Source organism: Nicotiana sylvestris, chromosome 9 (genome assembly GCF_000393655.2).
Source record: "Nicotiana sylvestris chromosome 9, ASM39365v2, whole genome shotgun sequence".
In the NCBI taxonomy this organism is placed as follows: domain Eukaryota; kingdom Viridiplantae; phylum Streptophyta; class Magnoliopsida; order Solanales; family Solanaceae; genus Nicotiana; species Nicotiana sylvestris.
The window spans coordinates 134,636,918-134,661,390 of NC_091065.1; the positions used below are offsets into that span (position 1 = coordinate 134,636,918).

Sequence of the window (24,473 nt, forward strand, 5' to 3'; positions counted from 1 at the left end):
GAACAATATCAAGTGCCCCAACCTAAAGCTATGGGAATTATGTGAAAGTCATATGATTCTTCGATTTGATGATGTGGTGATTGTTAAAGCTTTTGATTGACCTTTATGATTTCTTTATTATTGTTTGATAGTTCTTTCTAATGAGAATGTGTTTATGATTTTTTTGCTCTTGTATGATAGTTCTTTCTAACTAGATGGTGTTTAGTTATACATACTAGTGCTATTCGATGGCACTAACGTCCCTTTTTCCGGGGGCACTATATCTTTAATTGGATGTAGGTGGTTCCATAGCAGGCAATGTTGGTCGTATCTAGTGACGTATCTTCCTTTCAGTTGATTTGGTGAGCCCCACTTCATTTAGAGGTCATGTACCGTTGTTTATCATGTACTTTGTATTTAGAGGTATAGCTGGAGCCTTGTTGCCAGCATTTCCATATTATTCTTCAGTTATATTTAGAGGCTCCGTAGACAGGTTGTGGGTGGTGTTTGGTATTTGGAATTAAAGTAGAAATATTGATGTTTGGCAAGGATTTATAAAACTTGTAATATTTTGATAATTATGATTTAAGTTGCTAATGGAAATGAAATGGAAGTTGTTAATGAAATACTTACTAAATCTGGTTAATGGAGTCCATATCCTATTTAATCATGAGTTGTTTCGGGTAGAATGGAACCTAACAGGCTTGCTTAGTCGGGCTTACTCGGTTGAGCGCCGGTCGCGCTCCTCGGATTTTGGGGAGTAACACAAACCTTAGGTGAAGGCCTGCACTGTCCAGTCATTGGAGACTGGTGGTAATTCCATTTGCTCCATTTGAAAGCGAGATACAATCTCCCGCAACATCTCATTTTCTCTCTGTTTGATTTTGAAGATGTCAGACTTCCTTGTAGCAACCTTGATGGCACCGACATGTGACTTTATAAAAGAATCTGCCAGCATGGCAAATGAGTCTATCGAGTTTGGGGATATGTTGTGATACCACATCATGGCCCCTTTTGAAAGTGTTTCTCCGAATTTCTATAACATGACAGATTCAATCTCGTCGTCCTTCAGGTCATTTCCCTTTACGACACAAGTGTAAGCAGTGGCATGCTCGTTGGGATCCGAGGTTCCATTGTACTTTAGGAGATCAGACATTCTGAATTTCTTTGGGATAGGCTTCGGAACCGCACTTGACGGGGATGGATTTTATATGAATTTCTTTGAATCAACACCCTTCAGGATCGGGGGTGCGCCCGAGATTTGGTCGACCCTTGAATTGTAGGTCTCCACCTTTTTGTCATTAGCTTCTATCATCTTTTCACCTGATTCTATCCTCTTTGTGAGGTACTTGAGCATCTTCATAATAACGGGGTTGGTTGCTGACCCGTTGTTACTCGATCTTTCCGGTACCTGTTCGGCTTGAGGAGCCGTTTCCAGTGCTGCTGTGTTTGGAGTTTTTTGGTGTCTTTGCAGTTGAGTAATCGCCAGTTGTTGTGCCTATAATATCTCAAAAATAACGTGAAGGCTAACCTCTTGTCCTTCCTGAGCTGGGTTTTTCTGAGCTTCTTGTTGGTTTTCTTGGTATATACTCCTGTTAGTGTTGGAGCTTATATCGACATATTGGGCATTGCGCGAGACCACGCCCACAAGAATTGGTTTTGGTGCATCCTCAGGGTTTTGTGGTGGTACACCGATGCTTGGAACAACTACACCATTCTCTCCATGGTCTTCAAGACCGTTGTTTTCATGTGCATTCATTGAGTTAGACATTTTGACCTAAAATCAAAGATTCTTGGGCAATAAAAAATATAAAGAATAACTTTGTGTTTTCAGTAAACCAGCACGAAAACAATCACTATTATTTTTAGCCCCACGGTGGGTGCCAAACTGTTTACCTCGTAAATGAATACATGATTTATTTCTATTCTAGTTGTTAGTCAGTAGATGCTAAGTGTGATACTAGAAAATAAGATGAGAACTTGAAGATAGTAAGTTATGCAAACCTAGCGATCAAGAATCGGGGTCTCGAGCTAAATTATACGGGGCCTCGAGGTCGAGCTTAGCATTAGGCTGTGGGTAGCCGATGAAGGACTAACTGTTCTAAGAGCTTTAATGAGGGCTCTTTATGGTCAATGATGAGTAATAAATGATGAATAATCAATGAAACACATTAAATGTAAGCAATAAATCAAAGGAAAGACAATAGAGAATGTTCTTGTTCTTGTATTGAATATCATGTGTGCAAAAAATAACAAGGGTCCCATTTATATAGGAGGAGGAATACCAACATAGTACATATGCATTTTATTACAAAGATATGCGCCTGGTATAACCATTTAATGCCACGGTACGGGCTTGTACTATTTTTATGGACTTGGTCAGCTCTAACCACTCGCCTTGGGAATCTCCCACTCGTTCATCATAGCCACCAATTTGTACTGGCCCGAGGTCAAACTGTGTTCGAGCCTTCTAGTTCATCAAACCTCAAGCTGTGCCTCGAGCCTTCTGGCAACAAGCTATGGAATTCCATGATGACCCCAAAATTGAACTCTCCAATTTTAGCCGTATACACCTCGCAAAAGTGAAATCCTCCACCTTCGCAAATGGCAAATAGAGCTTCACAAAAGCAAATCTAACCCAGCCCCCTCTAGTATCGCAAATGTAGTGCTCACTCCAGGAAACAATTAAGGGACTGGGGTATCAATTAAAAAATCAATCAATACAAAATTTCCCTTAATTAAGTTACTTAAGGGAATTTTTTTGAAATACATGGTTACATAAATAAAGTAAGAAAAATCAATTAGTAGCCAGTAAATCAAGGATCAGAGATTTTGTAATCACTGGTCCATGATGAACCAAGTCAGAAAAACTGAGAAAAGTTTTAACTTAAGTCGAGTCACAGGGAAATCAGCAAACAAAGAAAGAAATCAATCAAACCTATACAGTAGGAAGTCTGAACTAATCACAAATTTGAAAGCCATTTTAGAGGGAAGTTCAGCACATATAAAGAGCATACAAACATGCTAAACTGAAAAAAAATGATGTGTCATTGCAAAATCAGTAGATAGTAGACTACAGGAGCATGGTAGTCACATAGGATAGCAATGTAGAAGAGAAGTAGCATCAAATAGCATACAAAAGGTCCAGTGTAAAAGACCTTAGAAGAGTTTAGTGAAAAATCAGAATTGCTTAAAGAGACAGAGGTTGAAACAAAGATTTCGAGACTCAATTGAGAAACAAATTCAGAAACTCGAAATAGTTAGGGTTTCTGAAATCAGATGGTTTTAAAGATGAAGAACAAACATATAACAGCCAATGTTCTCAAACTCGGATGAACCCCAAATTCTAGGGTTTTACCATCAATCGAGTGCCGAGATGAGAGGACAAGTAATCAAGAAGAAGATACTAGTCGAAAACAAGTTCAAAGATCTCAGAAGGGAACTGGGGCCTTCAACATGCTTTTTCAGTAACGGAAACTCATGAGAAACATAGTAAAAGAGTAACATGCGAATCATAGTAGAAGATCTCAAAGAAACATAGTAGAAAACTCACAGAGAACACAGTAGAAGAAACGTAGTAAAAAAATACACAAAAGAAAAAGAAAATCAGAGAAGCCTCTAAATAACTCAGAAACCCTAGGTCGGAAAAAAATAAAGGGTTTTGAAAACATAGCTTTGAAAGAAATATCAAGAAATCATTTAAAAACATAGGAAAAACATGGATCCGGAACAGATCTAAAGAGATCAGAAAAACCTCAAAAGCTAGGGTTTTAGAGGAACCCAAACGGTGAGAAAGGCCTGGATCAAAGAAGGAGGAATCGAAGCCAGGCTCGAAACAGACATAGCTTGCCGGAGCAAGGCCGAAGATGGCCATTAAACTTGAATCAACGAGGCCTGGACGAAGCTTCTTCATGGTCTGGCCATGAAACCTCAGCAAACGAGCGTGTATGCACCATGGAAGGTTGGTAGGTGGTGAGAATACCATAGATTCAGGCCAGAAGATGGCCGGAGAAGATGGATGAGACTCATCAGAGAGGAGGGGGAAGGGGAAGGTTCTAGAGAGAACCAGAGATAGAGAGAGAGTCGGTTGAGTGAGGGAAATGAGAGGGGTTTTGGGGAGGGGGGGGGATCGTTTGGTTTAATTTAAGAAGGGTGAATGGTGGCCGTTGATTATTTTGATCAACGACCTGGATTTTATGGGGATCCGGGCAAGTTATTCAAACTGGTTGTGGGTTGGGTAGATTTAGGATTTGGGCTGGGTAATTGAATTTGAGATTGGGTTTAATTAGGGGTTCAAATCTGGCTAAAATTGAAATACAAATGGGCTATCATTTAAATAACCATTTTTCCTTTATTTATTTTATAACAAATAGTAAAATAATTTCCAGAAATAAATTAAAAGCACTAAAATGATTAATAATACATAATTATCCAATTAAAAATACTGAAGTTAATTTTATAAATATAAACACCATTAAATCTTAAAAAAGCTAATATCGCAATTACGTACAATTTAGCTTTAAGAATACTAAATAAATTTATAAAAAATATGCAAAAATTATATTAGCTACATTTAATGAAAATATGAGAATCAAATAGATGAATCACCAAAATGATAATTTGGGGAAGAATTATCGGGTTTTTCTTGCTAAAATAAGGCAATAAATTGATTTAAAAATTCCTAAAATGAAAAGAAAAAATATTAAAACCTTGGGACATACTTATATATGCATATTCATGTTATTTTGAAATTATTTTGCATATTAAAAATATACAGGAAAAAATTGGGTATCAACAGCTGCCCCTCTTTACTCGGGAAGGATGAAAGAGTTGTCGGGTAAAGATATAATGACCAATTTTGACCGAAATAAGGGTTCGAGGAGACTTAGGTCGTACTCTGGTTTTTGAGCTACCTACATATCCTTGGTTTTATAGGAATCATGCCATATATTGTTCAGGATCCGTCGGCGGAGTAGGCCTGATGGAGGCTTTCAAGAACGGACACAATATTCAGGTTGGGGTGGATGGCTGAAATCTGATAGGGATGCGGGAACTGGAGCGGGATCGCTCCTGCTGAGATGGCCGTTGCTTGCCAGTTTACCTGCAAATAAACAATGGCCATCTCATCAGGAGCAATTCCGCTCCAGTTCCCTCAGCCCTATTAGACTTTAACCATCCATCCTAGCCCAAATATTGCGTCCGTTCTTGGAAAACCTCCATCAGCATACTCCGCCGACGGATCCTGAACTACATATGGCCTGATTCCTGTAAGACCAGGGATATGTACACAACTCAGGAACCAGGGCATGGTCAACCTTTTCAAACCATTTCGTTCGGTTAAAATTGGCCATCATATCTTTACCCGACAACTCTTTCATTCTTCCCGGGTAAAGAGGGGCAGCTGTTGATACCCAATTTTTCCCTATATATTTTTCATATGCAAAATACTTTTAAAATAGCAGGTATATGCATATATAAGTATTTCCCAAAGTTTTACTATTTTTCTCTTAATTTTTATAGATTTTTAAATCTATTTATTGCCCTATTTTATCAAGAAAAACCCAATAATTATCCCCAAAATTATCATTTTGGGTGATTCACTTATTGGATTCTCATATTTATATTAAAATATAGCTGGTATAATTTTTGAATATTTTTACAAATTTTTTTAGTATTTTTAAAGTTAAATTGCATATAATTGCAATTTTAGCCTATTTTAAGATTTAATTATTTTCATAATTATAAAATTGACTTCAGTATTTTTTAATTTGATAATTACATATTTTTAATCATTTTAGTACCTTTAATTTATTTCTAGAAATTATTTTACTATTTTTTATAAAATAAATAAGGGAAAAGTGGATATTTAAATACTAACCCTATTTCATTTCAATTGTAGCCCAAATCACCCCCCCAATTGAACCCAATTGCAATTTCAAATTACCTGGCCCTATTTCTAAATTACCCGACCCCTGACCTGTTTAATTCAACTCGCCCGACTCCCCTTTTGATCCAGGCCGTTGATCATTTTGATCAACGGCCACAAACCCTCCTTTCCTTTTTTAATCTACCAACACCCCTTAACCCTAAATGAGTTCACCTAACCAGCCGCCTATGAACTCTCAAACTCTCTCGAACATTCCCAAACCCTAACCGCCTCTTACCACCACCTCCACCTTGAAACCCACCGGAATCCATGGCTTCTCAGGCTGTGGGAATCTTATACTCACCATCTCTTGCTCCCACGCGCCTGAACTCTGAAGATTTAAGGCCTGGCCTCGAAGTTTTGCACCCAGACCTCTGTTGATTCAAAGTTCAACGGCCATCTCCAGCTTTACTCTGGCGTACCATGGTGGTTTGAGCCTGATTCCGACCTCTCTGACTCAGATCGGTGACCTTTCAAAGCCTATCTCACTTCTAGGGTTCTTTTGAAACCATAACCCTTCAAGGTTTTCTCCGATTTCCTTAGATCCGTTGTGTATCTGTGCTCTCCTTGAGTTTTCAAATGATTTCCCTAACTTTTCTTTATAAAATTACTTTCAAAACCGCTTCGTTACCGATCTAGGGTTTTCTGAAAATGCTTAAGCGTTTCTCTGACTTTCTTTTCCTTTTCTTTTGTGTGTATTTGCCTCTACTTTGTTCTATGTTTTCTTTCTACCTTGTATGTTCTTCTACTGAGTTTTTACACCCGTTCTTGTATGTTCTTTTACTGAGTTTTATATACTCCATGCTTGTATGTTCTTCTACATTGTTTTCCATACTATGCTCTCATATGTTTTTCTACTGTGTTCTTATATTTTTTGTCTTCTACTATGTTCCCGCATGTTTCTTCTACTGTATTTTCTTGCAAAATTCTTAAGTTTCCTTATTTTCCTTCTATTAAGCCCTGTTTAAGTTTCTTTTGAAAAATCTCTTAAGCATGTTTCTTTTACTGTTCCTATTAGTGTTTTTCTTTTAAGTTCTTCTACTATGTTCCACATGTTACTTTGCTATCATGTTTTTCTCATGAGTTTCTGTTGATGAAAGAAGCATGCAAGAGGTTTCAACTCTGAAACCTCTTAGCCTGTTTCAACTACTTGCCTCCTCATCTCTGTACTTGATTCAAGGTGAAAACCCTAGAATTTGGGGTTCTGCCGAGGTTTGATTGAAGTAGGGTTTTATTTTAGAACCCTTAACTCTTTCAGACTGACTTTGAGTCTCTGAACTAAGTTTGGACATCTTTGTTTTCATACAATGCTGAACTTTTTGCTAAACGCTTCTACACTGGATTTTTTTCTGCTGATTTACACGACAGTTTTCTTTCATGCTCACATGCTCCTTCTATATGATGAATTTTCCTCTAAATGGCTTTCAAATTTACAATTAGTGAAAACTTCTTTTTGAATATAGCTTGATTGATTGCTTTCCATCTTTTACTGATTTCTTTTATTACTCGACTTAAGTAAAATCCTTCTTCATCTTTTCTGACTTGGTTCATTCATACCAAATCTCAGACCTTGTGATTTACTGACCGTTAATTGACTCCCTTACCTTATTTGCACAAACCGTGTACTGTCAAAACCCTGTCCTTTAATAACCTTTATGTATTTGCCCATAATTGCATGCTTTACACAAAGTGTTTATTCAATTCTTTTCCTTAAATGGTTTTACTCGTTTTGAATCTGAATCCCTTAATTAAGGGAAGCCTTGTGTAATTGATTGACAATCAGTTTTCAAACTATTTTCTTACCTTATTTTTGCCTGCTTTCTACACTATAAAAGGCACGAGCCATTTTATAAACACACACTTGAGACTTCACAATTCACAATCTCTTCTGAACTCACACTTATAGTATTCTATCTTCAAATTTGCACTGAGGTTTTTACCAGACTACTGTATTTTTCTCTACTTGTTTCTTTGAAACTGATATGTCCTATTTAAAATTTCAGCATCCCCATAATGTGTTCACTTACAGCTTTCTACATCTTTGTCTACTTTACTACTTTTGCAGAGTTAAAATACTTAAACTAGCATGTTGATTCCCTTTTGCTTGTTTCTGCTATGAATCCCTATTCCCTATTTCCCTTTATGTGCTTTGAGTTACAGTTTAAAACATGGCAATATACAAGTTATTGTCTATGGATTGAACTTGATCCCTTAGGGGATCCTAACCTCTAAACAATGTGTTCCAGTAGGCTTATGGGTGTGCCAGCATCTCCCATTGTTGGGTTATGCCCACTAGCCTGCTTTTACCTCTTGCAACTCCCCATTCCCTATATCCCTATGTGTGCTTTTTCCCTTTCCCTTTCCCCTTTTTAGAATTCTACACTTACACTCCCTCTTAGTTCCTAAGTTCTGCCCCCTCTTGTGAGCCTTGCCTTGGGACCTCGAGTTCCCTCTGAACTTGGACACCTGAGGGCTGGCCCTTTCACACTGCACTTTGGCTTAATGTGGCAATACATTTAGGTGTAAGCACTGCCTGGAGTTCATATGAGATTCTTAGGGAACTATGACACACTCGAGTGGGAGATAGGCTTTGAAGCATGATCTTTGGAGTTGGTTTACTTCATACTTCAGACAGGAAGTCTGAATCAGGCTCTCCTTGGTTGTAATTTTCAACTTCGGATGTATTTTTTTTACTTTATTTTTTCTGAACTATAATAACTTTGTAATAAACTATTGGGGATGTCTAGTGAATAAAAGGGGGGAATTACTATGTATGTAAAAGGGGTAGATATCCTGCCTATAGGAATTCTTCATTTTCATATGTAGATACTATGCCTATAAGGAATTCTGCACCCATATAGATATCCTGCCTATAGGTTTCTGAAATTCTGCATTCATATGGATATCCTGCCTATAGTTAAATTTCTGCATCTCTCATATAGATACCATGCTCATAGTTAACTGGAAATCCGAATCCTGCATATGCATCTGTCACTAGGCAAACCTATTTATAGGGCTTAAATAACTAACTGCATTTAGATATCATGTTCATAGGCTTAAACAAAGTACATCATTTAGATGCCATGCCTATATGATTTCTGCACTCTTGCTATGTCTGTAAAAGTGTTTAAAATCAACAATGCCTAGAAAGCATGTCTATAGGAATTAATAACCAAGTCTGAAACGTCTTACTCGCCTACAAATCTAAAATCATTGTCTAATGTCTGCAGAATTTATGATCTTTTATCAAAACTCGTCTTTCCAAAATAACCGACAACCTTTTCTAAAATCAGTATACTTCATCTTTTCTAAAATTAGTAGATATCATGCCTATAGGTTTTCGTCTAACACTTAGGCAAGCCATATGACAATTTATAAACTAAATCAGATTTTATTAACTACAACCAGCAGGAAAGTCTGATTCGGGCTTCTTATCTGAAATATGCAATAAATTAGTCTGCCCCAACTTTTAAGTTTAATCAGACCCTAATCAGTACGTGTAAGACATGCTAAACCATATGCTTTTCTTTGATTTAAGGAGGTCTGTTTGAGCCTTATTTGCTTATGTGCTTCCCATACTTGCTATATATATATTTTTGCTTGTCGCCTTAGTATTTTTACCTTTGAAACCACAAACAAGCCCAACTTCTCCTCCCTTTTAGGAATAGTAGTCCCAAGTACCTCCGGGGCTAATAGGATTGGGGCGGGTAATAACATGCAATAAGTAAATGAGACCGATCTACACTTTAATACCTTAACGAGGTGGGAAGGGTGGATATGGATATAATGACCACGCGATAACATCACGTGTAACCCCTCATTAAGGAGTGATTACCGGTTGTTGTGTGGGGTGATCCATATTATTAATAAACCTAGGACCCCCCTTCCCTTTGTTTTCTTTGTTTCTTTTAAATCTTTTTTTAACCATTTCTTTTAAGAAAATCAACTCTTTTAGTTCCTTTTTCTTACTTTTGTTTATTTGTAACCATTACGCAAAAATCCCCTCTTATTTGAAGCCTTTATTTGCCTATGTGTTATTTGTACTTAAGTCACAACAATAGCTTGGCCGGGAACCACACTAGTGGATCTTGAGGGGTGCCTAACACCTTCCCCTTTAGATAATTTTAAGCCCTTACCCAATCTCTAATTTCTCAAAGAAAACCCCTCCTAGTGTCCTAATGCACTTTAATCATTAGGTGGCGACTCTTCAAATGCAAACCCAATTCCCCAAAAGGGAACGAGTTGTCTTCCCAAATATCACAAACCCGATTTTCGCGAGAAAAAAAAGGGGGCGCGACAGCGTGGTGACTCTGCTGGGGATATCTTTTCTACCATTTCAAGCTATTACTGTGACTTTACATTTCTTATGTGTTTTATTTGTTTAATACCTTTAAGCATTTAATTCCCTCTTCTACTGTAAAACTAACTTGTCTCTTGTTTCTTTCACTGCTTTCCTTTATTGCACTCCTTTATTACTATTTTAAATTATCGTAATTATTTCTTTATGAACGTGCAAATATGTGATAACTTGTTTTAATTATTGCATAAGCATGTTTTAAACATCATATTCCACTCGTGCCAAACAAATACCATAACAACGCTTATAATGAGTGGTTGCGCTCTTCCGATATTATAACCCTTTAAATCCGACAAAGGCGTATTTGCGGTAAAACCAGTCGATCAACGGTGTAATCGACGGTTCTGTGCCTTTCCCCCTTGAGTTGTCCGCTCAAGGGTACCCGTCTAAAACTCCCATAAAAACCTGACTTCGTTTAATTGTGCATGCATCATGGTCAAACCTAGCCGAGTCAGTTATGTTGGCCGCATAATAACTCTTTAAGACAGCCTTATCCAAAGTCCACTGGGTTTCCAAAAACCCAAACGGACTTTGTACATTTATTTGGAGAACTAAATGCTTTTATGCCAATTATTGGTATTTAATAGTCGAGTCTGGTGGGTGTAAGGGCCTAACCCTTGTCCTGCAGAAACATGAGGCACAAAGTCCCCATATTCGGCATGGTCACAAACATCTACCCAAGAAGAATCCAGGGTTAATGATGTACCATGGGAGACCCCGGGTTTGTTAATGCCAGAAAATTGCAAGGGTAGAGGTCTTCTCAAAATGATGGGCCTAAAGAAGAATCTGAACTTGACATGTTTGAAGGAGTCTACATTCCCTTTGATTATTGTACGGGAGATACGGTCACAACAAATCCTACCGTACATATCTGGATGAGTTCGCCCTTACATCGCTGGGGCAAATTCACCGAAGGGTCTTTGTCTTCATGTTCTACTTCTTAGGGATGATAGTGTTTCCAATGAAGAAAGCAAGGATCCACACCAGGCTAGCCATGGTCACCAAAACTTTGATGGAGGGAATTGGTGGACAACCATTTAGCATAGTGCCCATGATCATCGCAGAGATATACCGAGCCTTAGAAAAGTGTCAACAAGGAGCCCCACACTTCGAGGGCTGCAACTTGATACTCCAGCTCTGGCTCATGGAGCATCTTCAAAGGGGTGAATATCGGCAAGAGATTCAGCGTAGAGACTGGGACGATCATATATCCTTCCATCAACCAAGGCGAATGAACTACATGCCCAACATGTTTGCTCATCCAGAAGATGCCAAGGGGTGGGTGGAGTTGTTTGAAAATCTAACTGAGGATCAAATACGATGGATGTTCGAGTGGTTCCATACTGAAGAGTTCATCGCCCGATCCAGGGATGCACCATTTCTGATACTGATCGGTTTGAGAGGAACCTACCCTTATATCCCTCTCCGACTTATGAGACAGGCTGGTAGGAAGTAGGTTATACCAAGGGTCGACAAGATGAGTCACTTCCGGGTTGACTTCCAAGCTGATTACAGTCTTTATAAGTTCCAAGCTCAGCATATGTGGCATTGCAAGATCATCATGGAAAGAGATACTATCGAACCTAATAGATACCATGCTGGCTACACCCCATACTATTCAGGCTGGATGGAGGATAATCACAATGGTCTGGGCTAACCGGGGTTTGTTCGAGGTCAGAGAATCATCGATGAAAGGGCTGAAGCACAGGTCAAATGCAACCAACTGCGCAAGAGGATTCGGGAATGTAAAAGCGAGCACCGTGAGATTCAAGAAGCCCACCAAAAAATGATTGAAGAGTGGAAAGACATGGATGTTAGTGCCAACAAGCGATTAGGATACCTGGAACGAGGTTTAGTGGAGCTGGAAAGGAAGTTTCTTAAGAGGATCGAGGACTTCCAGAATGCTAAAGGAAACGAGGGTGGACACCTGGACAGAGCCTACCTGCTGCTAGGACTTCGCAAGCTGGTGAAGCTGTTCGGTGGAGCCAAAGATGCCGAGTCTGGGGAAGGTCCTTCTGGGACCAAATAGATAGGAGTTTTCTTTTACTTTTTGAAATATAATAAGGCCAATGGCCACTAGTGACATTTTATTCCTTGTTATTTAGTGTCGTTTTGGGATTCGTCTACTTTTTATCAATAAATTGAGGCATTTAGCATTCTAAGTTCTCCAAATCAATTTGTTGCTAGGCCTACTTCGGGCACAACGAGGCTCCCAAATTAGGACGCAATTTACATTCTTACACTATGTGTTTAAATATCGCAACACTTTCTTATAATTCCCACTAACTTGTTACCTTTTTGTTTATTTACTCCCTTCCTCAAAGGTTAGTTCGTGCACTCTGGCATCGTCATCATATTCCACAAGATCAAAGGGCCCTCCACCCACTCCTCCTCCTAGTCCTATCAGAAGTAGGAACAAAGGAAAGATGGAAGATTTGAACAACACCAGAAAGGAAAACTCAACTGAACGGCTAGAGGTCACTCATGGTGCTCAGGTCTCCAAAGAAAGTGCGTCCCAACTTGAGCAGAAACTGGTGAAATTTCAGAAGGAACTTGATCAAGTTCGGAATCTGGCAAACTTGTCATTTTCCCTCACCACTCCAGATATCAATTTTGCAAACGCTCAGAACCCCACGCCGCCACAAAACATCCCAAAACCACATAACCATCCCGCTCCTCACCACCACTGCAATACATGCCACACATCCAGCAATACTCCATTGCTCATCCCAGAACCTCTAAATTCCACAAATGACCATTTCCACCATAACACCCCCATCTATGTGGAAACCATGACGCACTCCACCCAACCTGTCTCAAACACACCCGAGTCTGATGATAAAGACTCACTCATTAGGAACCTAGATGTTGAACTCAAGAGATTGACTAGTCGAATTCAGGGTGTCGAAGGAAGTAAGGGCATTGAAGGGTTGAACTATGAAGATCTTTGCATACAACCGGATATCGAACTGCTTGAGGGGTACAAACCTCCTAAGTTTGAGATGTTTGATGGTACAGGAGATCCGAGAGTCCACTTGAGAACGTACTGCGACAAGCTGGTCGAAGTAGGGAAAGATGAAAGGATTTGCATGAAGCTTTGAGGAGTCTGAAGGGAGATGCTCTGTCTCGGTACATTAGCCAAGACCCGAAGAAATGGTCGAACTGGGTGAGTATGGCGTCCGACTTTATGGACAGGTTCAAGTTCAATACAGAAAATGCACCAGATGTGTTCTACATCCAGAACTTAAAGAAGAAGCCCACAGAAACATTCCGCGAGTATGCCACTCGCTGGAGATCAGAAGCTGCTAAGGTCAGACCTGCTTTAGAAGAAGAACAAATGAACAAGTTTTTCTTCCGGGCTCAAGACCCACAGTACTATGAAAGGCTAATGTTGATTGAGAGCCAGAAATTTTTCGACATTATCAAGCTGGGTGAAAGGATTGAAGAAGGCATCAAAAGTGGTATGGTTACAAACTTTGAAACTTTGCAAGCTACCAATAAGGCTTTACAGTCTAGTGGTACGTCCAAGAAAAAGGACGTAGGTGCCGTAATGGTTGCACAAAGAGCCAAATCCCCTATCAAATTCCAAGCCTATCCGTTACCTCCACTCATATATCAGCCAACCCAGAATTACTAAGCACCCTCACACTCTTACCAAGCTCCATCACCTACTTACCAATCACCCCCACCTCTTACATATCAACCTACTTCACCCAGATATTCCCAATCCGCACATGTCTACCAAGCCTACAATGCTCAGCTATACCACTATCAATCACCTCCCACACGGCAAAACTTTCCTAGACCTTGACCAAATTTTGACCGCATACCCCCAAACAATATACCGCCATTGCTGAACCGATTGACCAGCTGTACGAAAGGCTCAAAGCTGTTGGTTATGTTACTCCTATCCCTGCTATAACCCCTAAAAACCCTTCTCAGTGGGTCAATCCAAACAAATCCTGTGCATACTATTCCGGCATGAAGGGACATACCATTGATAGATGCAGCTCTCTGAAAGATAAGATCCAGACTCTGATCGATAACAAGATCATTGTAGCAAAGGAGCCTACTCCGAATGTCCGCAACAACCCTCTGTCGGACCATAAGGGTGGAGGTGTTCACATGATTGAAATAGAGTATGATTGGGATCCCAAAGGATCGATCAGTTTAATCACAAAAGATGACGAACCAAAGAAGCCGATAGTCCCCCTCAATCCGATCGTAGTCCAGACTCAGCCTTCTGGGGATGCCGAGGTAAACATGTCTGTACCACTTGAATTTGAAGCACCACCCCTACATAGACGCCAACACCAATTGAAGTCGAGTTTAGGTCTCTAGCAAATTCACACGCACTGTTTGAAGTTGCAGTTTTACCCTCCAAAATACATGCTCCGCTCGGAGTAAAGGTGCCCATCCTAGTAACAATGTCGGTCGTAACACTGTTCCATACAAATGCCATACCTTGGGATTACACAGCCGAGGCGAGATATAAAGGGAAAGCTAAATTTGGGGAAACAGTTGCGGCACAGGGTATGACAAGAATCGGCAAGGTTTATACTCCAAAGCATTTAGCTGAGTCGAGTAAGCAGGCCTATGATCGGCTAACCATCACTAAAATCGGTCCCGATGATCTTTGGAGAAAGATACAAGCCAAGGAATACTCAGTCATTGATCAACTGAACAAAGCACCGACACAGATTTCTATCCTAGCTTTGCTGCAAAGTTCCGACGTACATAAGAATGCCTTGTTGAAAGTAATGAGTGAGGCATATGATGAGCTACCACCAGAAGGGTTGAATCACAATAAAGAGTTGCACATCATCGTGCAATGCGAAGATTATTTTATCACTAGGGTCCTGATTGATGGAGGGTCTAGCCTCAATATTTGTCCGTTGGTAACACTCAAAACATTGGGAAAGGGGATGCATGAGATCAAGGACGGGGCCATCAACGTCAAAGCTTTTGACGGTTCCCAAAGATCCACCATTGGGGAAAACAGCCTGTGTTTGCAAATGGGGCCTACTTGGTTCGATGTTGATTTTCAGGTTGGAGACGTGCCGGCATCTTACAACTTGCTGTTGGGACGGCCGTGGATTCATGCCACTGGGGCCGTAGCATCAACACTGCATCAGGCGGTGAAATTTGAGTGGAACCACCAAGAGGTTATCTTTCACGGTGACAGTAGAAATCCAATATACAATTGCCAAACCATCCTAGCGATTGGAGGAAGGAGAAGGATAGGCGGGGAAACCTATCACCATATCGAGCGAGTCAATGCCGTTGACAAAGACAAATGGTGGGACAACAAAATTGAAAGCATATTGAACTGGAGCGGATATGAGCCTGGCAAGGGACTTGGCAAGAACCTCCAAGGAATCGCCAAGCCGATCAAACTAAAGAAACATGGCACCACTTTCGGTCTAGGATACGAGTATACTTGGGAGGAATTCAACAACTGGTCGCCACGATGGCACGACCCATACTACCCGCTGGAGCAGCCAATACCACATTTGGAGCAAACTTTCCAGCCGACCGATGTTATCTATGGGTCGGAAGAAGAGGAAGCACTGGTAGCAGTGAGGAATTTGTTCCTAGAATAAGATGACATGGATTGTTGTGTCATTTTAGAGGAGGAGGGGGAGGAAGGACCTTCCATATAGATCGTAAGTCGAGGATCATGCCTCAACAATTGGACCATCAGAACCACCAGAGCTTGGAAAGCCTCGGGGTAGCAAGGCTGAACAAAGCATCATGCACTATCTTTTATTTTTACTAGTTGATTTTCCTTTTGCATTTTTGAATTTTCGCAATAAGATCTTCCAATATTCAAAAACAGTTATGAAATTTATCAAAGCATTTCGGTTTCCTTACAAATCTTACTCTTATTATTTTTACTTTACTTATACAACATTACAATTACCTAGCTTGATGAACCAATGGTTGTGACATGCAATGATACAACTCAACAAACGGATATAGATTCAGAGGAAGATGATATACCGGAAGGCATTGTTAAAGAAGTTGAAAATTTTGAGAACAGACCTAAGTCCAACCTGGACGAGACCAAGATTGTTAACCTGGGAGATGTAGAAAATATCAAAGAAACTTGGATCAACGTTCATTTGTCACCGTCAGAAAAGGAAGAATACACAGAATTTCTGAAGGAATATGAGGACATATTCGCCTAGTCATATGATGACATGACTAGTTTGAGAACATCTATTGTGGCCCCCAAACTGCGAACTGATCCGACATGTCCACCGGTAAAATAGAAGCTCAGAAAGTTTAAACCCGACATGAGTCTGAAAATCAAGGAAGAAGTCACTAAGCAGGTCAAAGCTAAGGTCCTCAGGGTAGTAGAATATCTGACATGGTTAGCCAATATTGTTCCGGTGCCAAAGAAGGATGGGAAGGTCAGAGTTTGTGTCAACTACCGGGATCTCAATCGGGCCAGTCCAAAGGACAACTTCCCCTTGCCGAACATACACATCCTCATTGACAATTGCGCCAAGCACGAGTTGCAATCATTTGTAGATTGTTTCGTTGGTTATCATCAGATCTGGATAGATGAAGAAGATGCTGAGAAAATAGCTTTCATTATGCCGTGGGGAATGTACTGCTACAAAATGATTCCGTTTGGGTTAAAAAATGCAGGGTCCACCTACATGAGGGCCATGACCACTATTTTCCACGATATGATACACAAGGAGATCGAAGTATATGTAGATGATATTATCATCAAGTCCAAGAAAGCCACTGATCACATGGAAGATTTGAGGAAGTTCTTCAATAGACTGAGAAGGTACAACCTAAAACTGAATCCCGCGAAGTGCGCATTTGGGGTTACTGCCGGAAAACTACTTGGGTTCATTGTAAGTCGCCGAGGAATAGAACTGGATTCATCAAAGGTCAAAGCTATTCATGAACTGCCACCACCAAAGAACAAGAAGGACGTAATGAGTTTCTTGGGGAGACTTAATTATATCAGCCAGTTCATAGCACAATCTACAGTTATCTGTGAGCCAATCTTTAAGATGTTGAAGAAGGATACCGCTACCAAATGGACCGATGACTGCCAAAAGGCCTTCAACCGAATCAAGGAGTACTTGTCAACACCACCGATTTTGGTCCCACCCGAGCCAGGTAGACCTCTATTACTCTACCTCGTAGTATTGGATGGAGCGTTCGATTGTGTTCTGGGGCAGCATGACAAAACAAGGAGGAAGGAGCAAGCCATCTATTACCTCAGTAAGAAGTTCACCCTGTACGAGGCTCAGTATTCTTTGTTAGAGCACACTTGTTGTGCTTTGACTTGGGTAGCTCAGAAGTTGAGGCACTACTTCTGTGCCTATACTACATATTTCATATCAAGAATGAATCCCTTGAAATACATTTTTTAGAAGCCCATGCCCACTGGCAAGCTGGCCAAGTGGCAAATCCTGTTGAGTGAATTTGACATTGTCTACGTGACTCAGAAAGCAATCAAAGGACAGGCACTAGCCGATCACCTTGCTGAAAATCCCGTGGACATAGAATACGAACCCCTGAAAACATATTTTCCTGATGAAGAGATATCATTCATATGAGAAGACATTGCAGAATCCTATGGCGGTTGGAGAATGTTTTTGATGGAGTAGAAAATTTCAAAGGAGTTGGCATATGAGCAGTCCTAGTATCAGAAACCGATCAGCATTATCCAGTATCTTCCAAGCTCAGTTCCCGTGCACCAACAACATGGCCAAGTACGAAGCCTGCATCTTAGGGCTCAAAATGGCCATTGACATGAACATCCAAGAGTTGCTAGAAATTGGGGATTCAGACTTGCTTATACATCAGGTCCAAGAAGAATGGGCGACCAAGAACTCCAAGATACTCCCTTATCTTCATCATGTGCAGGAGTTGAGAAAGAGGTTCACAAAGACAGAATTCCAGCATGTTCCCAGGGTCCAGAATGGACTTGCCGAAGAAGAAGCAGGCGGAAAGCCTTGGTTTCATGATATCAAGGAATACTTGGCAAAAAGAGAATACCCAGAGCTCGCAAATGCTATTCAGAAGCACACGCTTCGGAGGTTATCCAACAATTTCTTTCACAGTGGAGGAATCTTGTACAGGAGGACTCCTGATTTGGGATTATTAAGGTGTGTCGTTGCAAAGGAAGCATCCAGGCTATTAGAGGAAATTCATGCAGGGACCTGCGGTCCACATATGAATGACTTTGTTTTAGCAAAGAAAATACTCTGAGCTGGTTACTTTTGGATGACTATGGAAATAGACTGCATCCAATATGTCCGAAAGTGCCACCGCTTCCAGATACATGCAAACATGATAAAGGTGCCTCCAAATGAGCTTAATGCAACAAGCTCACCGTGGTCGTTCGCAACCTGGGGAATGGATGTTATCGGACCAATCGAACCCGCTGCATCAAACGGGCACAGGTTTATCCTAGTGGCAATTGATTATTTCACCAAATAGGTTGAAGCAGCATCTTACAGAGCAGTGACCAAGAAAGTCGTGGTGGATTTCGTCCGTGATCGTATCATGTGTCGGTTCGGAATTCCAAAGTCAATCATTACTGATAATGGCTCCAACCTCAATAGTAATTTGATGAAATCCATGTGTGAAACCTTCAAAATCAAACACAAAAATTCTACAGCTTACAGACCTCAGATGAACGGAGCCGTAGAGGCCGCCAACAAGAATATCAAGAAGATACTAAGGAAAATGATAGAGAAGCATAAGCAGTGGCACAAGAAGCTATCGTTTGCTTTATTGGGATACTGCACCATAGTCCGCATATCGACAGGAGCAACCCCATATATGTTGGTTTATGGTATAGAGGCAGTCATTCCTGCCGAGGTGGAAATTCCCTTATTAAGAATCATACAGGAAACAAAGCTAGACGATGCTAAATGGGTGAAGAATCGTTACGAGCAGCTAGCTCTTATAGATGGAAAGAGAATGAATGCAGTTTTCTATGGTCAACTTTATCGGAACAGGATGTCCAGAGCCTTCAACAAAAGAGTCAAGCCGAGACAGTTCACACCGGGGCAGCTGGTGTTAAAGAAAATCTTTCCATATCAAGATGAAGCCAAAGGGAAATTCTCTCCCTACTGGCAGGGTCCGTACATGGTTCACAGGGTTCTAACAGGAGGGGCCCTTATACTCGCAGAAATGGACGGAGAAGTCTGGCCAAAGCCGATCAATTCAGACGCAGTCAAGCGATACTATGTGTAATCTTTATGCTTTCCTTATATGATGTAATTTGAACTATGCTTGACCTGATTCCCGTTTAAGAGGGGATATGTAGGCAGCCCTATGGGTTCGGTCACAATTCAATAAAATTCCATCTCCCCTGCTATTGGAAACTGGGGCAGAATTTTGAGGAGGACCCTCAAAATTCCGAAGTCGATTCCAGCCATTTATCATCAACAGCCGTCAGAAGCAACAACCCAGTAAACTGGGGCAGAATTTTGAGGATGACCCTCAAAATTCCGGAGCAAGAGAAGTCGCAATGTCTTGAACCACGTCACAGTCGTCGGTTCGTCTAAAGAAAACTATTCTTAATTATGTACTTATGTTATGCTTTTACTAAATCATGCATGTTTATTACCGAAATTGCCTTGTTTAGGAATGCCACCCCAGTGATATATACGGTATTGCCAAATCAAAGCCGAGCAGGTCAAGCATAGCCAGCGGGGATACGAACTAAACTTTCCCTCTTTACAAACTCACAATTTTTCTTTGGATGCAGGAACTTGAGTTGCAAAATCATCAAATATACTATACGCTCACTCACAAAGTTCAGGAATACAACTCTCCAAACTGTTGCACTTGCTCGCAACTGCTATCTGCACAACAGTGTCCCCAGTAGGCACAATATCCCTAGCAATCACGATACCGCAATCCGCTATCAGCTAAGAAAACTCTATTACCATTTGCCATATTTACTTCTTGCATAAGGCTACCATTCTGCCTTCCGAGGTTAAGCTCTACCTCCATCTGCATTCTTTACATTGCATAAGGCTACCATTCTGCCTTCTGAGACTAAGCTCTGTCTCCATCTGCATTCTCTGCATTGCATAAGGCTACCATTCTACCTTCCGAGACTAAGCTCTGTCTCTATCTACATTCTCTGCATTGCATAAGGCTACCATTCTGCTTTCCGAGGTTAAGCTCTACCTCCATCTGCATTTCTCTGCATCGCATAAGGCTACCATTCCGCCTTTCGAGGTTAACTTCTACCTCCATCTGCATTCTCTGTATTGCATAAGGCTACCATTCTGCCTTCCGAGGTTAAGATCTACCTCCATCTTGCATGGATGAAAGATCACCACTTCATTTACATCTTGCATCGACTGAAAGATCGCAACTTCATTTAGATCTTGCATCGGCTGAAAGATCGCCACTGCATTTATACCTTGCATCGGCTGAAAGATCGCCACTTTATTTACATCTTGCATTGGCTGAAAGATCGCCACCTACTGCATCTCATAGGCTGAAAGATCGCCAAATCATCTGAAGGCGTTATTGTTCAGAGGCACCATTTTCATAGCCCGAGAACGCCATGCCATGGCCTGAGGACCCCTTTTATCTTTTGCATATCATTATTCAAAGGCGTCATAGTTCAGAGGCATAATTCACATAGCCTGAGAGCACCATTTCATGGATTGCGAATCCTTATTATACGCTTCATGGCCTAGGACGTCATCCTAACCGTCTAAAGACAACATTTCATGGTCCGACGGGAACTTGCATCATGTTTAAATTTCCGCACAACATATGGTTCATTTGCAGATAAATCGGCGAGCAACGGTTGTCTCAGCAGGAGCAATTCCACTCCAGTTCCCTCAGCCCTATTAGACTTTAACCATCCATCCTAGCCCAAATATTGCGTCCGTTCTTCGAAAACCTCCATCGGCAAACTCCGTCGACGGATCCTGAACTACATATGGCCTTATTCCTGTAAGACCAGGGATATGTACGCAGCTCAGGAACCAGGTCACGGTCAACCTTTTCAAACCATTTCGTTCGGTCAAAATTGGCCATCATATCTTTACCTGACAACTCTTTCATCCTTCCCGGGTAAAGATGGGCAGCTATTGATACCCAATTTTTTCCTATATATTTTTCATATGAAAAATACTTTCAAAATAGCAGGTATATGAATATATAAGTATGTCCCAAGGTTTTACTATTCTTCTCTTAATTTTTATAGATTTTTAAATCTATTTATTGCCCTATTTTATCAAGAAAAACCCAATAATTATCTCTAAATTATCATTTTGGGTGATTCACTTATTGGATTCTCATATTTATATTAAAATATAGCTGGTATAATGTTTTCATATTTTTACAAATTGTTTTAGTATATTTAAAGTTAAATTACATATAATTGCAATTTTAGCCTATTTTAAGATTTAATTGTTTTCATAATTATAAAATTGACTCCAGTATTTTTTAATTTGATAATTATGTATTGTTAATCATTTTAGTACCTTTAATTTATTTCTAGAAATTATTTTACTATTTTCTACAAAATAAATAAGGGAAAAGTGGCTATTTAAATACTAGCCCTATTTCATTTCAATTGTAGCCCAAATCAACCCCCCAATTGAACCCAGTTGCAATTTCAAATTACCTGGCCCTATTTCTAAATTACCCGACCCCTGACCCATTTAATTCAACCCACTCGGCTCCCCTTTTGATCCAGGTCGTTGATCATTTTGATCAACGACCACAAACCCTCCTTTCCGTTTTTAATCTACCAACACACCTTAACCCTAAATGAGTTCACCTAACCAGCCTCCTCTGAACTCTCAAACTCTCTCGAATATTCCCAAACCCTAACCGCCTCTTGCCACCACCTCTACCTTGAAACCCACCGGAATCCGTGGCTTCTCAGGCTTTGGGAGTCTTATACTCACCATCTCTTGCTCCCACGCGCCTGATCTCTGGAGATTCAAGGCCTGGCCTCGAAGGTTTGCACCCAGACCTCTGTCGATTCAAGGTTCCACGGCCATCTCCGGCTTTACTCCGGCGTACCATGGTAGTGTGAGCTTGATTCCGACCTCTCCGACTCAGATCGGTGACCTTTCAAAGCCTATCTCACTTCTAGGGTTCTTTTGAAACCATAACCCTTCGAGGTTTTCTCCAATTTCCTTAGATCTGTTGTGTATCTGTGCTCTCCTTGAGTTTTCAAATGATTTCCCTATCATTTCCTTCAAAAATTACTTTCAAAACCGCTTCTTTACCGATCTAGGGTTTTCTGAAAATGCTTAAGTGTTTCTCTGACTTTCTTTTCCTTTTCTTTTGTGTGTATTTGCCTCTACTTTGTTCTATGTTTTCCTTCTACCTTGTATGTTCTTCTACTGAGTTTTTACACCCCGTTCTTCTATGTTCTTTTACTGAGTTTTATATACTCCATGCTTGTATGTTTTTCTACCATGCTTTCCATACTATGCTCTTATATGCTTTTCTACTGTGTTATTATATTTTTTGTCTTCTACTATGTTCCCTCATGTTTCTCCTACTGTATTTTCCTGCTAAGTTCTTAAGTTTCCTTATTTTCCTTCTATTAAGCCCTGTTTAAGTTTCTTCTGAAAAATCTCTTAAGCATGTTTCTTTTACTGTTCCTATCAGTGTTTTTCTTTTGAGTGCTTCTACTATGTTCCGCATGTTACTTTGCTATCATGTTTTTCTCATGAGTTTCTGTTGATGAAAGAAGCATGCAAAAGGTTTCAACTTTGAAACCTCCGAGCCTGTTTAAACTACTTGCCTCCTCATCTCTGTACTTGATTCAAGGTGGAAACCCTAGAATTTGGGGTTCTGCCGAGGTTTGATTGAAGTAGGGTTTTATTTTAGAACCCTTAACTCTTTCAGACTGACTTTGAGCCTCTGAACTGAGTTTGGACATCTTTATTTTCATACAATGCTGAACTTTTTGCTAAACTCTTCTACACTGGATTTTTTTCTGCTGATTTACACGACAGTTTTTTTTCATGATCACATGCTCCTTCTATATGATGAATTTTCCTCTAAATGGTTTTCAAATTTGCAATTAGTGCAAACTTCTTTTTGAAAATAGCTTGATTAATTTCTTTCCATCTTTTACTGATTTCCTCTGTTACTCGACTTAAGTAAAACCCTTCTTTTTCTTTTCTGACTTGGTTCATTCATACCAAATCTCATACCTTGTGCTTTACTGGCGGTTAATTGACTCTATTACCTTATTTGCACAAACCGTGTACTGTCAAAACCCTATCCTTAAATAACCTTTATGTATTTGCCCTCAATTGCATGCTTTACACAAAGTGTTTATTTAATGCCTTTCCTTAAATGGTTTTACTCGTTTTGAATCTGAATCCCTTAATTAAGGGAAGCCTTGTGTGATTGATTGGCAATCAGTTTTCAAACTATTTTCTTACCTTATTTCTGCCTGCTTTCTACAATATAAAAGGCACGACCCTTTTCACAAACACACACTTCAGACTTCACAATTCACAACCTTTATGAACTCACACTTATAGTATTCTGTCTTCAAATTTGCACTGAGGTTTTTACCAGACTACTGCATTTTTCTCTACTTGTTTCTTTGAAACTGGTATATCCTAATTTCAAATTTCAGCATCCCCACAATGTGTTTACTTACAACTTTCTGCATCTATGTCTTCTTTACTACTTCTATAGAGTTAAATACTTAAACTAGCATGTTGATTCCCTTTTGCTTGTTTATGCTATGAATCCCTATTCCTTATTTCCCTTTATGTGCTTTGAGTTACAGTTTAAAACATGGCAATATACAAGTTATTATCTATGGATTGAACTTGATCCCTTAGGGGATCCTAACCTCTAAACAATGTGTTCCAGTAGGCTTATGGGTGTGCCATCATCTCCCATTGTTGGGTTATGCCCACTAGCCTGCTTTTACCTCTTGCAACTCCCCATTCCCTATATCCCTATGTGTGTTGTTTCCCTTTCCCTTTCCCCTTTCAGAATTCTGCACTTACACTCTCTCTTAGTTCCTAAGTTCTGCCCCCCTCTTGTGAGCCTTGCCTTGGGACCTCGAGTTCCCTCTAAACTTGGACACCTTAGGGCTGGCCCTTCTACACTGCACTTTGGCTTAATGTGGCGATATATTTGGGTGTAAGAACTGCCCGGAGTTCATATGAGACTCTTAGGGAACTCTGACACACCCGAGTGGGAGAAAGG

At 40.3% G+C, this 24,473-nt stretch overlaps 1 protein-coding gene across 1 annotated transcript; it reads left to right on the forward strand.

Moving 5' to 3' along the window:
* Positions 1-18,986: 18,986 nt before the first annotated feature.
* Positions 18,987-19,499, forward strand: LOC138878265 (uncharacterized). Its single transcript, XM_070157933.1, has one exon. The coding sequence runs from the start codon at positions 18,987-18,989 to the stop codon at positions 19,497-19,499; it is 513 nt and encodes a 170-aa protein (XP_070014034.1).
* The last annotated feature ends 4,974 nt before the right edge of the window (positions 19,500-24,473 follow it).

Bases quoted from the DNA above. Each gene is read 5' to 3' on its own strand.
- LOC138878265 (XM_070157933.1), top strand. From the start codon at position 18,987: ATGATAGAGAAGCATAAGCAGTGGCACAAGAAGCTATCGTTTGCTTTA.